Consider the following 15,061-nt stretch of genomic DNA (forward strand, 5'->3'; position numbering starts at 1 on the left):
CTGGGACTGATACGTCATGCACACGTAATTTAATGGGAAAAGGGGGAAATTCGTATTATGTTTGTTGTATTGTCAATTGTTAATTGACAAACATGCCAGTACAAGAAAGCCGTAAAGTTATTTGACTTCATTGAAATTCAATATCTTTTAACATTTGAAGACGTGTAAATGAATTTTTCTAATATGTGAAATAAACTATTACAGTTGCAAGAGAATGTTTAGGGTTCCTATCACTATTCAATTGATGTTTATTATTTATCCATGTTTGGATGGTGAATTACAATTAATTAATATACATGTTATATAAATAATAACATGAAGTACTGAATTTCAATGCTTCGAGTGTACTAGAATTTTCTAGTTGCTCACGGATTTCTGAACTAAATAATTGAGCATAGTTTATTTAAGAATACGCTGCCAAAACTTTAAAAGTTGAAGACAGGACAAATGATAAATCGTGGACACTGCTGCCACGCTAACAAAAGGTTGGAGACCCCTATTCAAAGTATCAGCTAAAAGCCTAAAAGGCTATTTCATAAAAAATAGTGAGAGTATTTTTCAAAAGTCAAAAGCTCCAATTTTCAACATTACCAAGTGTTTCTGAGCCTTATTTTTTGAGACATTGGATCTGTGCGAACTCTTTTTTGAGGAGTACTTGCGAGAACGAGAGGTGGATTGACTCTGGTTTCATTGAAAACCAGTTAAAATAATGAAAGGAAACCGGTTATTCATTTAACCAACGACCTTGTAATACATCCAGACCCGATCACTCCGGTGTGATGCTGGCATCTTGCCTGTTCAGATCAAAACCAATTAAAGTTAGCATTGTATCACATTATGATGCAGGAGCAGGAGACTCATTCAAAGTCTCAATAATTTTCAGCTGCTTTGATTTAGAAGCAATTACGAAGATATCTTGACATTTAATGCACTAAAATTCAAGAATATCAACTTGGAAGAGTTCAGAATCAACGAATGAACGAAATGAGTGATCACTAAGCATGAATAAATAAGCAGAGCAAGGTACGGCCAAGAGTGAAATACCCTGTATTCTTGTGGACAGCATCCAGACAAAAATGACTGAAATATAGCAGCTACAGCTCTTAAACATCCTCAAAATTCTCAATGTATGGAAACCCTGCAAAACAGTAGTTTTCCCAAGATTCTTCCTACTTTTGAATGTATGTCGTACTTTTATGGGGGCGCTTATGGATGTGTAGTTTTTTACCATGCCCAATGTCAGAAGGGCTTATGGATGTGTAGTTTTTTACCATGCCCAATGTCAGAAGGTGGTGATTGTTTTATTAATCAAAATGGTAATATGATGAGAATTTCTAAGTCGTTCATATAATGAACTAATGATAGTGTAATGAAATAAAAGTATCAGTTTTCTTATTGATATGCGATGAAATGAGTATTGGGTATAATTGTCGTTTTCTTTCTAGGGTCCTGATATCAAACAAGGTAGAAAAGAACAAAATTTGAACAGAATTACATGTGATAGGTTAGCAAACCATCAGAATAAGGCAGTGCCTTGAGTGCATGTTTTTAAAGATCTGAGTATAACATGAACCAACAGCATGTTTCAAGACTTCACTGAGTGCAACAATACATGAGTAGATGCTAATGCTAATGACTTGATGATGAAATGGATGCATCATTGATGAAGAAATGGATGCATCGTGCATCCTATCATGCAGTGGGTTTGCATTTGTCAGAGCATAGAGAACAGAATACATCCCCTTCTAGCTACTGGTAGGTCATTGGTGGTGGTGCTCCGTTCATCGCGGGGGAAACACCTGGGTAGTTGGAGTCCTTCCTCTTCCCAAACGGATTCTTTGAATATGTTTCTCAAGGTCAAAGAAAGAATCAAACATCCAAATAAGAATAAATTATTGAAATGTAGACTTCACTATTTAAAAAATGCTTGCTTAGCTGTTTCTTTATTCCATTTTGCTTCTTCTCTTCAAAAGTATGTATGTATGGGGTGGACATGTAGGGAAGAAATGAGGATTGGGCAAAACTAAAAGATAATTTACAAAAAAATATATATATGATTTTTTTTTTTTTTTAAATCAAGAAATGGCATAAAGATCTCGTGCTGAAGCTAGAGAGCTAAGCATCAAAATTGAAGTAGACCTGCGGCGATGAATGAGTAAGAAAAACATAAAAAATGGAATCATGAAAAAGCATCAAAGAAAGGATATTGAATACGCATGCCAACAGAACCAGAACTGGGTATAATGGCACCCTGCAAGCTGTGGTGTACATTGGTGGCACTATTCAGATCCTGCATGATACAACAGAACATCAATGTGCATAATCTAGCAGTATAGAGAGAGAAGCGGCAAAAGGAATTACAAGAAAAAGAGACATCAACCAATTGACAAACAGAATCTTACTTCAAACTCAATGAAGCAAACAGTATGTCTTTCCTGTCTTATAATCTTCATCTGCTTATAACCAGGTTGCCTGCACAGGTAAAAGTACCGTAAATCTCAGGAACTGGACAATACTTAAAATGTGTGTAAAAGTTTGATACAGAATGGTTTGAAATGAGCCATAAAAAACCATACACGCTGAATAGGCCCCTCAGCTCCTCCTCGTTAATATTCTTCCCAAGATTGCCAATAAATAGAGTATTGCAAGGAGGGTTGTCTTTGGTATTCTGCAAGTAATATAAATAACTTGGCTTTCTAATAATCATTCAAAATTAACCCCAGAGGGGGGCCTCAAGAGTATAGGTAATAAAAATATCAAATAAGCAATTGTTACAATAGGCAATTCGATAAGCATCTTACTGTGTTCTTCAATTTTTAACCTCAGGCTACTAGTATCACAAAGATTCAGCAAACACGCATATAAAAAATGAACCAGCTAAATAAGGCTAATCATTTACAGAGACTAATTTTTGGTTGAAGTATACATGTGTGATATCAAGAAAAGTAAAAAATTAATGCATTCACGCTCAAGATGACATCAAACTCTAAGAGAAGCTAAATATTACCAGCACCTTGGCATGAATTCTGCTCCAATATTGGAGTAAATTACCCAAATAGTCGCTGGACTTTGTAAAAGGTTTCCATGGGGCCTCCCACTGAAATTTAAAAATCATCAAATTCATCACTGAACTTTACAAAAGGTTTCTACGAAGTCACTGAATTTTAAAAATCACCTAATTCTTGGTGACCCCTTGGAAACCTTTTGCAAAGTTCAGTAACACCGTGGAAATATTTTGCAAAGTTCAATGATCAATGAGGCGATTTTTAAAGTTCAGTGACCCAGTGGAAATCTTTTGCAAAGTTCAGTGACCCTGTGAAAACTTTTTGCAAATTTCAATGACCATTTCTGTAATTCACTCTCAATATTAAGACAACATTTTGTCATGACATTGTTTAAATTTAATTTATAGTAAGCTGCATAGGGTTTTCTTAGTTTGAAATAAAAAAGGAGCAAATTAGAGCACATGGTCAGTCATCTGATAGACCACGGACTCATGCAAGGCGGAGGAAAATAGCAGGGGCAAGGAAGGAAATCAAATTGGATAATTCACCCACAACAAGCACATGCACTTAACAGAAATAGTGGCAGATTTGTTGAGCATCACATAACCCATGGCTATATAGAGAGGAAAATAGGGGGAAAAGGAGGGAAAAGATTGAGCAAGAACTAGTGGAGAGAATTGGACCTCTCGAATGTCCGAATACCCTTGTTTTATTTCATTGTTGCTGAATACCATTTACATAGAAGTAGATACTGTGTTTTCTGCGTATTTACAGTTTCCTACAATTACGGTAATATAAAATCTTCAATTACATCATCTTGTGTTGGTCTTTGCTTTCCTGTGTTCTATTCTTCTGTAGAAATCAGCCATCATAGCAGGATCCTATCAACTGGTATCAGAGCCTTCGATTCACGGACAAAGAGAAACTATGTTCAGCAGATAAGTACAAGAGAGTTTAAACTTGGTAATGAGTATGTTGGAGAAGAGGTTAAGGCGACAAGAAGGAGATCGAAACGATGATTCAGGGTTGGATTCATGCGACTGACTCAACACATCATTATTCTATGGGGACAATTTAGATTCGCGGCTGATCGAGGCGGAGCGATGCCTAGACAAGAATCGCGGCTTACCAGAGATGAAAAAAGTAGAAGCTGCAGTTGCTTGCTTTTATGGAGAGGTTTGGGCATGGTTCCAAGAGATAGACGATAGCTGTCCAATAGAGACCTGGTTAGAATTGAAAGTGAGGATGAAGGTTCGATTTCCCATGAAGCAAATCTCCGTTGGTGAATTTTCAGATTGGAAGCAAAGGAATGAGTTGAACTGGGAGATAGCACGGGAAGAACAGCCCGGTAAAGTGCATGTGTCCCCCTCGCCATCACCGGTGGAGGAAAAATTCCATTGCACAAAGGAAATGTCATCACCGGAGGAGATGCCAGAGCTCGATGAGGAGGGGAGGAATTTCTTTGGTAATGGGCTGAAACTGGAGAATATGAATCTGGACAGTAGAAACAAAAAGGAATTGCTGAAGCAGATAGGGTTGGACTACGGCATGGAGTTGGCCCAACATGTGGAGAATGAGTTAATAAGGCAGGCCCAAATGAATTACAATAGCCCAAATTACTTAAATCCAGCTTCTAGCCCACTTATACACTCTTATCTAGCCCCCTTTTTATACTCAATTAACCTACATAATCCACCCTAAAAACCATCACATTATTCTGGTTTGTACCCCCGATTTGTTGCAATTGGGAAAACGATTATATCACCGGTGGAGAGAGAAGATTACAATCGAGCATCATGCAGAAGATGCACACAGCTTTCTAGAAATTTCGGTCAAAATCAACAAAGCAGGAGAGAGCACAGTCACTTCACCGGAGCCCACCTTTAATTTTGAAATCCCACCAAAAATTAAAGAAATCTAGGTGAGTAAGGAAGATCGGAATCACAGGGAGGAATTAGGGAAAGCAGGAGCACGAAGTTGACTTGAGTTGTCAATTTTTGAGATACTTACAGCTCGATTGCGGCAAATTCTGAAGCGATGATGGAAGACGCTGTGATTAATGGGCTGAAAAAGGAGAAGAGGCTGATTTGGATGAATCGGGAGGGGAGAGAGACCACGATGATGAAGAAACAGGAAGAAATTGGGCTTACAATTAGGGCTAGAGTTCATATAAAAAGTCCAGTGGGCTTGGTTATGAAATTGGACCAAATGGGAGAAGAATCGAAGGACTTCCTGAAGCAAGCCCAACTCAATTTTGGCCCAAACAAGCTTTCTCAAAATCCAACTAACTCTTTCCCAGACCACGCAAATCAACCAACAACTCAATTGAACCCCAGAAATCCTACTACCACAGATTGTTCGCTGACGACGGGAAAGGAAGGGCTACACTTTAAGGAGTTTACCTTTGCTAAGCTTCAGATGAAAAGAGAGAAAGGGTTGTACTATTGTTGTGATGTGAAGTACAATCGCAATAAAGAGTTGCAGATCATGGTGGTTCAAGAGGAGGGGAATGAGCAATCAGAAAATAGAGAAGTGAAAGAAGATACTGTCGGCTATACACTTATTTCGATGAGTCAAAATAAAAAAATTGGACAATTTGTGGGTAGGGGCAACGGGCTATGGAGTTGCCTTGAATACTATACTTGTGATACTTGTGCAATTGAGCAAGTCCTTCCACTTCTACGTGGTGACCATGATGAGAGTATTTGTAAAAGAAATATCGTGGCTGTGTGACGAATTGATTGCCTCCACCTTGAGGACGAGGTGGATTTTGGGGCGGCGAGTAATGATAGACCACCGACTCATGCAAGGCAGGGGAAAATAGCAGGGGCAAGGAAGGAAATCAAATTGGATAATTCACCCACAGCAAGCACATGCACTTAACAGAAACAGTTGGCAAATTTGTTGAGCATCACATGACCCATGGCTATATAGAGAGAGGAAAATAGGGGGAAAAGGAGGAAAAAGATTGAGCAGGAACTAGTGGAGAGAATTGGACCTCTCGAATGTCCAAATACCCTTGTTTTATTTCATTGTTGCTGAATACCATTTACATAGAAGTAGATACTGTGTTTTCTGCGTATTTACAGTTTCCTACAATTACGGTAATATAAAATCTTCAATTAAATCATCTTGTGTTGGTCTTTGCTTTCCCGTGTTCTATTCTTCTGTAGAAATCAGCCATCAGAGCAAGATCCTATCATCATCACATATTGTGTGGACAAGTTCTTAGCACGCAGTCCAATGGTTCTATAGAAATTTTGAACGACTTCAATAAAATAAAAAGGAATGAATAACTTATTTATAGGGAAATACAGTGCTTAATGCAAGAAATGTTGCCCTTTATATCTTACTATCTTAAGTTAATGCTTTCACATATGCAGCTAAAAAAATTTCACTCGTTAAACACAGAGAGTTTTAGACAATAAATAGTTGAGGAGTGATTACTTCAAATATGGCAACAAAAGTCACTGCATAATAATAGACAAACTTCGAGATAACATCTGCAAAAGACCAATAAGAATCAATCTGCCTATATAAGACTACAGTGCACAAATGCCAACAAGAAATTTTGTATTTCCTAAAGGATTTTTATTTTTTTTAATGAAATGACAATACTGAATGGAAGCTTTCACGTTGCCAGCCGTGCTTGCTGAAAAAACGTGAACTCAAGTTTCTAGAGATGCCAAAAAAAATGTGAAAACCATCAAACACTGAATGGATAGCCAATTAGTAAAATTATGAGCAAACTTCAAATTTGCTCTATACTTGGCTAAGAACTGGAGATACAATCTGAACACGAGAAAAAGGGAAAGGAATAAACACAAATAGGCAATCAACAAGATTCCAAAACAAAAGGAGCAACCACAAGCACATATAGAATATTCACCTGAATAGGTGCGTAACTGCTTGGTGCTGGTCGAGGAGCTGGAGCAGGCATCGGCACTGGAGGAACGGTGTAAACCCCATATGGATCATAAGGAGGAGGTGCTGGTGCCATATACCTAAGCCAGATAGTCATCTCCATTAGTTAAAGTAACAGTTGAGTCTGTTATTTCAATCTGACAACTTCACTAATATGATAAACAATCCTTTTGCATATGATATATTTTTGAATCCAACTTACCCATGAGGTGCCCAAACAGGCGCAGTAGGAGGATGGAAAGGAGATGGACTTGAATAGCCAGTATGTGTATAATCATCGCCAGTTCGCATCCGTTTACTTTGGTCATAAGTATTTGAATCAGAAACTATTCCTGTAAGACAAGATATATAGGCAATATCTAGTGAAATAAATTAAAAGCCAAACTGTCATAGATAGATATGTTAACTAACAGGGTAGCATGGACTGTATATGAAAACTCATGTAACAGGTGTGATATCGACCAGGGTGTTTGGCAAGCATCGTAATTACTAATTACTAGGTCAGGAGTTTAAATAACCAGATTGCATAACTCATACTCATTTACGTTGAAAAGGATGTTACATTAGAGGAGGAGTTTGTTACAGTAATACATCCAAAAATAAATGCAAAGAGAATGGAGACATAAATGACACAAAAGCTAGTCCTCTATTATTTAATCCATATGGTTAACGGTAGTTCCGGTTCCCTTTCGGTGAAGGTGTCAACTTTGACACAGACAAAAGGATCCATACTTCAATCGTCAACAACTGTTCACTTATGTCATTTCACTGAATTTAACAAAAAGTAGAAGTGGAGAAAAGCCAAATCTATGTACAACTAAATTATTTTGAACAGTCAAGTTACCGGCAAAAGAATGTTGTTCAATATAAGCTAAAGGCCTCAAGAAGACCTCATGAAAACATCATCTTTTAAACGCAGTTCAAGTAAAAAAAAAAAAATATATGTAACGACCCGGCCTCTGTTCCCAAGTTGTTATATTATATTTTGCCCAATTGATACCAGAATTCAACTTAAGTTCGCATAAGACAAAGGTCTTGGGTTTGAATCATGGAGGATGCGATAGAAATTCATGGGGGGATAAGATGAGCTTGAACTTTTTTAAAGTGAACAATACATAAATTAATAGCTTGGACATAGAGTCTTGGATCGCTACAAAAAAAATGTGCATTTTTTGTAATGACTGGAACCTCATGATCGAGTGATTATATCTCAGCTTTGAAAGAGCATAAGCCAATTTTACCTCTAGCCCAATTGGTAGTACTATGATTCAATTTAAGTCTTTCATGAGGTAAATGTCTTAAGTTTGTATCCTGAAAGACGTGACAAAAAGTCGTGAGAGGTAAGATGTACTTAGATTTTTCTAGAGTGGACAATACATATAATATAACAGCTCGGGCACAAGGCTCAGGTTGTTACACCAAATAAACCTGAACATATTAAGTTCAATAAGACTTGGTTAATCAGAGGCCGACTTTGTCCAATACCGCAAACTTATCAATATTCATGAAAAAACTAGTTGGTCATTTTCTAACTTCAAAAGTTCTCCACAAGTAACATACCACTAAATCAACACTTCTCTTAATGAAGTAAGTCTCTACTCAAAAAAAAAGAACAATTTTGCTCCCATGTTTCGAAATGGGTGAGCATGACTCTGTGCTAATCCTACATTTTCAGGAATTTTCATGATGACCAGCACATATCTTAGTAGGTTTGAAACACGTTCTTTCGAAACTTATTCCTTATTTCAATTCAAATATTCGCCGAGAAAGAAATAGACAATAACTGTTGACTGTTGCCCGTAGCTTATTTTCTCTCTTGGCTACATAAAAGCTAGTGACTTGTGACTTCTATATTTCATTTCAAAAACACCTTCTCTTTTAGTTCCTTTCCTCCCATTTTCAAGGTTAACCTCGCCAGGCCAGCTAATAATAACAGAAAGCATAAACATTCAGCGAATATTTCACAGCTTTATCAATTTTGAGCAGTCAGACTCATGAGATATACCCAATGTATTTAAAAATATAATTCGAAAAAAAAGAAAACTAAATGAAGTTCACCCCTTTTTACGAAAAGATTCTTCTTTGCCATCTCAGTGTGCAATACTGATTTTGACTCCGTATCAAAAACCATATCCTAAACCACAGAAAAATTAGGAAAAAAAAAAATTATGCCTCCAAAACATCCAAAAAGGGATCCAATTGAAAGACCCCAAAATATTAAGAGCATAAAAGATGACCTGAAGGGCATCCTTGGCAGCAAGAGCATGCTGCGCAGTAGCAAAAAGTGCGAAACCCATCGGATGTTCTCCTTTAAAATTAACCTGAGAAGCCTCATACCCCGGCAACCACCTCAACAAATTCTGCAACTCTCTCTCCTTCGCGTCCTCCGGTAATCCCGATATAAATATAGTCCGTACCTTTAAATCCGATACATGAATCATTAACTCATCATCGCAATTATAAATGAATCATTCGCATTTGATATTTACACTAACATTATAACAAATAAACGAATGAAAGTAGGGCGTTTTTACCTCGTCTAACGGTGAGAGGATGGGCGGAGGGTGAGGGTGTGAATGGGAAGGTGAAGCGGCGGGAGGAGGCGGAAGGCCCGGGGCCGGCATCCATTGCCGGTGGTAAGGGTGCATTCCTGTGCCAGCCATCTTGGCAAACCAACTAGTATTCGCAAGAGTGGCGTGAGGGCAGGCTTAGGGTGATTGGGAACAGGGTAGGACGAGCATGTTTGTTACAATTTGTACGTCTTTAAGTTTTCAATTTTCAATTTTGGGTTTATTTTTAATTTTCTATTTTCTGAGTCAATTTTGTAATTGTTAAAAATGTGTTTAATTTGTCATTTTAAAAAATTATTTTTTAGAATAAAAAATAGAAAATATATTTGGTTGGAAATTTTAAAAAATTATTTTATGTAATTTTATTTCATTATATTTTAGTAATCAGTAAAAATATAACAATTTTATATTAATATATTATCAAATAATATATTTTGAAGTTGGTGAACTTTACAATATTTTTCTTACTATAAAAATAAAATAAATAATAAATTGGGTTCAAAATTTGGGAAATAAAAATTAATGACGTGAATTGCTAATAATTTTAATATTTTTTAGAATTTTTATGTAAATCAATGTTTTAAAAACCGATCCGGTCATAGACCTGAAAAGTTAAAGGGTTAAGGTTTGAAAGATTCAACCGGGGTCGATCCACTAATAATTAATATATAAATTTATCAAAATAATTTGATAATAGCAATAAGAAAATAAAAACATAAGAGCACGACATTATAATCAAAATAAGAACACAACAATATAATCATAATCAAACCTTTTTTCATCCTTCTTTCCACAGATTTCTCTTGAAATTCACTTCACGAGACTTGATTAGATTTTTACTGGGATTAGACACTAAAAAAAATCTGCAGATTAATAAGAAAAGTAAACAAAATTGATTCTTGAACTAGTCGAGTTATATAATTCACAGTGAATAGAGGCAATTAATTAAAGCAATGCAAAGACTTTTGGCTCCTCCGGTGGCACCTTGGCTAAGTGGAGAAGATAATAAACCAATGATGTCAAAATCGAACTGGGCAGGCCGATCCGATCGGAAAAATCATGAACCGATACAAATATCGGTTCAATTAATGCCTAAAAACCCGATATTTAAAAACCGGATAAAAACCAACCAATTTGTCGGTCTAACCGCAAAATCGGTTGACATGTAACCAGTTTTACCTATTTTGGCATTTGCATCTTTCCTAAAAAATAAAAAAATAACAATAATAAAAACCATCTTTGTTAGGCCCAAGTCTTAAAGCCTAAACAGTAGACCTCTCTTATAGTGACCAACCCATTTCATAATTGGCTTCTCTAGTACTTCAATTCAAGGAAACCGATGTGGGATTGGGAGTGAGTAGGTTTATTACAATGTTTTGAAAATCAACCCGTTGATTGGATTGTTGCATTAGATAACTATTGCAACTATAAAGTTTGAAGATGGGGAGGGGTTGAGTAGGGTGGGGCGATGTCGTGTTTTTGGCTCCCTACCCCACCTTGCAACCAAATGGTTTTTGTTGCACTGGGCAAATCATTCTTGGCTATTTATTTTATAATGAAAAATATGTTAAATACGTCTGACGGTCATACTTCAAAACAACTTTTTCAGGGCTATTCCTGCTGGGAATCTACTTAACATGTGCAGCGAAAATTAAAATAGATTTCGATTCCCACCAAAAATCTCTTTGTGTTTAGATAAAAATTGTGAAAAGATTGTACATTTTTCAGATCTGCAAACTTCTTTGTTATTCTTTTCGTTCCAACAATCTTGATTCGCTACCCATAGCTGTCCAATTGTCCAACCTCCAATGGTAACCCACACAGAGAACAGATTGCAGTTACTAAGTTTTCTCCTCTTGTGCTAACAAGAAATTATGAGAAAATTATATGGATTGAAAACCCTAGCTATGTATTTATATAAGCCCAAACGGGTCTGACCTAGTCTGGTCCAATATTTAATTAATTCATTTAATTAAATTCGATTTGTGAATTAATTAATTCGGGCATATAAATAACAAACCCAATTAATTAATTTATCCAATGATTATTAAATTAATTAATTGGCAAATTGCAATCTTCCAATTCTCTTTTGTGTGCGACCCATCAGGTTCCCGATCATGATACCCAACGACGTTAAATATTATTTTGATCTAATCAAAATTAATAAATTAAAACATCCTTTTAATTTATCACTAATTCACACTCGTCATCCCAAATTGACATCTAATAATGTGTCAGGGCAATACATATGACGGGGAATGTCATGTGGTATGACAAAATCAAACTCGTTCGTTTACCGTGAAACTATAATCCCTTCATCAATATGATCCGATCAATTACGAGATATGGAAGTGTGTCAATCCCGAGTATCGATCATAACTTTCACTCTACTATTAAGTCAATATAATTCGAAAACTCCTTTTCGACTTATGAGTACATCTTGGCTAAGGATTTCGTTATCGACTTAATTGAATAAAACGCAAATCATAATCTCCTATTATCTAAAAGTGACGAATCATTTATTGGTCATTCACAACCTTCATACGATTCTTAACATACCCAAACGATGACATATTAGCGGACCTTGACAGAGCAACATCCAATATCGTCAAAGTATGACTGTTATCATTTAAGATACTATGATGACCTCAAATCAAAGGACCAATCCCACTACCGAACATTAGAGATTAACCACTAACACTCAGATAGTTATCCATGTGGAATCTCTTGGTGGATCTCCAATATTTTGTTCTATAACAAAACATCCACGTGTTCATTTAAGTGTCACCACGCTTTAATTTATGAGATCAGTTGCATACTTCACAAGTAAGAAATGTCACACGCGATGGTCTATCCGTAATAACGATATTTGTATCTCGTTATTACTTACGACCACGGACGATTTAAGATTCAATCATATATAATTTGTATCTCACAATCACAACTCTTTGTGATTAATAAATTACGAAGATTTGAATTTACGGATTCTATTATTTATTTAATTGTCTGTTAATTAAATAATAGATCTATCATTAGATTACATTAATTATATATCAAAAGTATTTATGTCCAAGGTTGATTGGACTTAGGGCATAAAACTTACAATCCCAACGGTTGAGATACGTTGTTGATAAAAGCCTTTAAAAAGTCAGACCACCATCTAACATCCATGATTCAGAGAAGGCAGTTCCTGAAGTGGAAATTTGTACGAAAAAGTGATGTGTAGATCTACGTGTTGTCAAGAAAAGAAGCTAAAAAGTCAATCCTTTGAACATCAATGCTTGAGATGGCACTGCGTGTAGTAAAAACTAATAAAGATAGTATGTGTTGTGTGTGTTTTGTTGTCTGAAAATCAAGATTTCTAGTTTGTGGTGTAATTCGAAATCCATATTTGTGGACAGTGTTTTGTGTATTATATGTATTGTATGACAGTTATGCACGAAGAAGGACATGAAAATGGAAAATGGCATGTGATACAACGAGTGAAAACGGTATTTTTAAGGAACAGTAGACACGGAGTTTATTGTTATTTTATAGATTATTATTGTTTTTTATAAATTCAATGTTTTAAAAGCCATTTAACGTAAATTCCAAATCCAAATCTCTTGTGTATATCTCAATAATAATATCTTTCATCATATTAGGTGACAATGAGTCCTCTAGTTTATGGTTCAATGGAGCTGTGATACACTTTAATACATTGGACAATGAAATGAAGGACACATTGTCACCAAATCGGGGATACAATTATCTTTTCTTTAGGGCTTGAAACAATTTTTAACAAATGTTGGTGATAAATTTAGAAGAGGTAGTCATAATTTATCAATATTTATGATGAAAGGAAGGTAGTTACTAATATAATTCTACCTTTATAAGAATTTTTAATCATACAATTTTCCATTCAATTTTCATAATTTGGCTGAAGAAAATTAAAGATAGTTTAAATAGAACGCGTTGGGTTGAATTTAGGGGTATGTATGTTTTTTTTTCTCGAAATTAGTCAAACCAAACTGAAATTGAACTAAGCAGTTTGATTCCATTAAATTTTAACCAGTTTTGGTTATTAAAATTGAGAACTAAATGCTTTCGTATGATACTTTTACCAGTTTTACTCTTGGCAATTTCTTATTATGTGCTCACGTGACGTATAATTAAGAATTCCTCACTGGGCTCTAGAAAGTGTCGACTAGGTATTTCCCTGTCAATCGATAACAAAACTCCGGCGGTTAGTATGGTCAATAGAGATACCGGGACGAGTTCTAAACTTGCACTGATTCTTCAGGATTAAAATTAAAAAAAAAAATTCTATCTATTCCTTTTGGCAAACGCTAGTTGTTTATATCTTAAAACTTCCTTTCATATCTTAGACCACCATTTGTAGTAGTAAAACATTTTACATCAAGAAGCCCTCCAGGGCGTAGTCCAGTGGTGTAAAGGACAGGGGTGAAATTATTTCACGCTTTGCTGGCAATCGCAGTGTAAGGGTTCGATTCCTAAGACATGGAATTGGACTCTTTGTAGGCGCAGTATACATGCAGCTCTTGTTCCTTGACCTGCTAGATCACATCCCGCAATTTACCTCCCTCACAAAACTCTTGGGGCGGGACAGTGGGGCCCTCAAGATTGGGGTTCAACCATTTTTTTATTTTTTATTTAGACATTATACGTCAAGAAACTGATCTAGTAAATATAGAACAAAGTGTTGGCAACTTTCCAAATGACTCTTCCGACTGACTTTCCATGATGACATTCTTAGAGTAGCATATCAAAAACTACTCTCTTTTATCACATCTGGAATTTATTTATTTATTATTATTAGTTCTTTTTTTTTTTTTTGGGTTTTGATGACGCATATATGTAGACTTTGTCATCATGGGTGGATCCAGGGACGGGCTGGGCCGTGCTACAACCCGTCCCTTCGGCCCAAATGTCCATTAAAAAAAATTAAGTAAAATATATATATATTTTTATGTGCAATATTTTTTTTTTATACGTATTAGCCCGTATTGAATTTTTTTCTGGATCCGTCACTGACTGTCTTGATATTGCTTAGAGAGTTAACATCTTCCAGAAATTATTCAAATCAATAAGAGTACCATGTGCTAAAGGAATAGGTATCATTGAGCGAGGGAACATTTTTCTAGCAAAACATTCAAATCAAATGAAATTCGCAATGAACAAATTAAAACTAACTTTGCAGGGGAATGCAAAATATTTGGAATCTTAGGCGCATTAACAAATTGATTCTTCACCCCCCCCCCCCCCAAAAAAAAAAAAAAATTTGAAGTTTTGATGGTTGCGAGGTTTGGCAACTTCATTATTTTTATTTATCTTAGCCAACTTTGCATGCTAATTGCCTTGAACCTTGGATTAAAAGAATGATTAGATTCAAGAATATAGTTTCAAGAATAATTTAATACTTCACGGCCATCTAATTTATTAGAGCAATGAATCATATGATATTAATGTAGGTTATATTAGACATACGTAAGTACAATTTATTGTTCTATATTAATTAAGTTTCTTTAATTTATGTGAAAATAGATAAGCCTCTTTTTTAGT

At 35.7% G+C, this 15,061-nt stretch overlaps 1 protein-coding gene and 1 long non-coding RNA gene across 2 annotated transcripts; both read right to left on the reverse strand.

Annotated features, from left to right (window-relative positions):
• Positions 1–328: 328 nt before the first annotated feature.
• LOC111367150 lies at positions 329–1,238 on the reverse strand. The gene is made up of 2 exons (XR_002697730.1): positions 1,045–1,238; positions 329–794 (listed from the first exon to the last, which is right to left on the reverse strand). It is a non-coding gene; the product is annotated as an uncharacterized LOC111367150 (long non-coding RNA).
• Positions 1,239–1,370: 132 nt separating this feature from the next.
• LOC111367149 (U1 small nuclear ribonucleoprotein A-like) lies at positions 1,371–9,674 on the reverse strand. The gene is made up of 9 exons (XM_022987878.1): positions 9,464–9,674; positions 9,167–9,346; positions 8,988–9,063; positions 7,132–7,261; positions 6,895–7,009; positions 2,577–2,668; positions 2,403–2,472; positions 2,208–2,290; positions 1,371–1,846 (listed from the first exon to the last, which is right to left on the reverse strand). Exons 1-9 carry the CDS (start codon positions 9,590–9,592, stop codon positions 1,750–1,752), a joined length of 972 nt encoding a protein of 323 aa, XP_022843646.1. The 5' UTR covers positions 9,593–9,674; the 3' UTR covers positions 1,371–1,749.
• Between the last annotated feature and the right edge of the window lie 5,387 nt (positions 9,675–15,061).

The sequence above is a fragment of the Olea europaea genome, chromosome 18 (assembly GCF_002742605.1).
Source record: "Olea europaea var. sylvestris chromosome 18, O_europaea_v1, whole genome shotgun sequence".
NCBI lineage: Eukaryota > Viridiplantae > Streptophyta > Magnoliopsida > Lamiales > Oleaceae > Olea > Olea europaea.

Bases quoted from the DNA above. Each gene is read 5' to 3' on its own strand.
- LOC111367149 (XM_022987878.1), bottom strand. From the start codon at position 9,592: ATGGCTGGCACAGGAATGCACCCTTACCACCGGCAATGGATGCCGGCC. The intron at 7,262-8,987 runs GTGAACTTCATT...CTTGTCTTACAG, and splicing joins GAATCTTTTCGTAAAAAGGG to GAATAGTTTCTGATTCAAAT. The intron at 2,291-2,402 runs GTAAGATTCTGT...TGTATCATGCAG, and splicing joins TTTGCTTCATTGAGTTTGAA to GATCTGAATAGTGCCACCAA.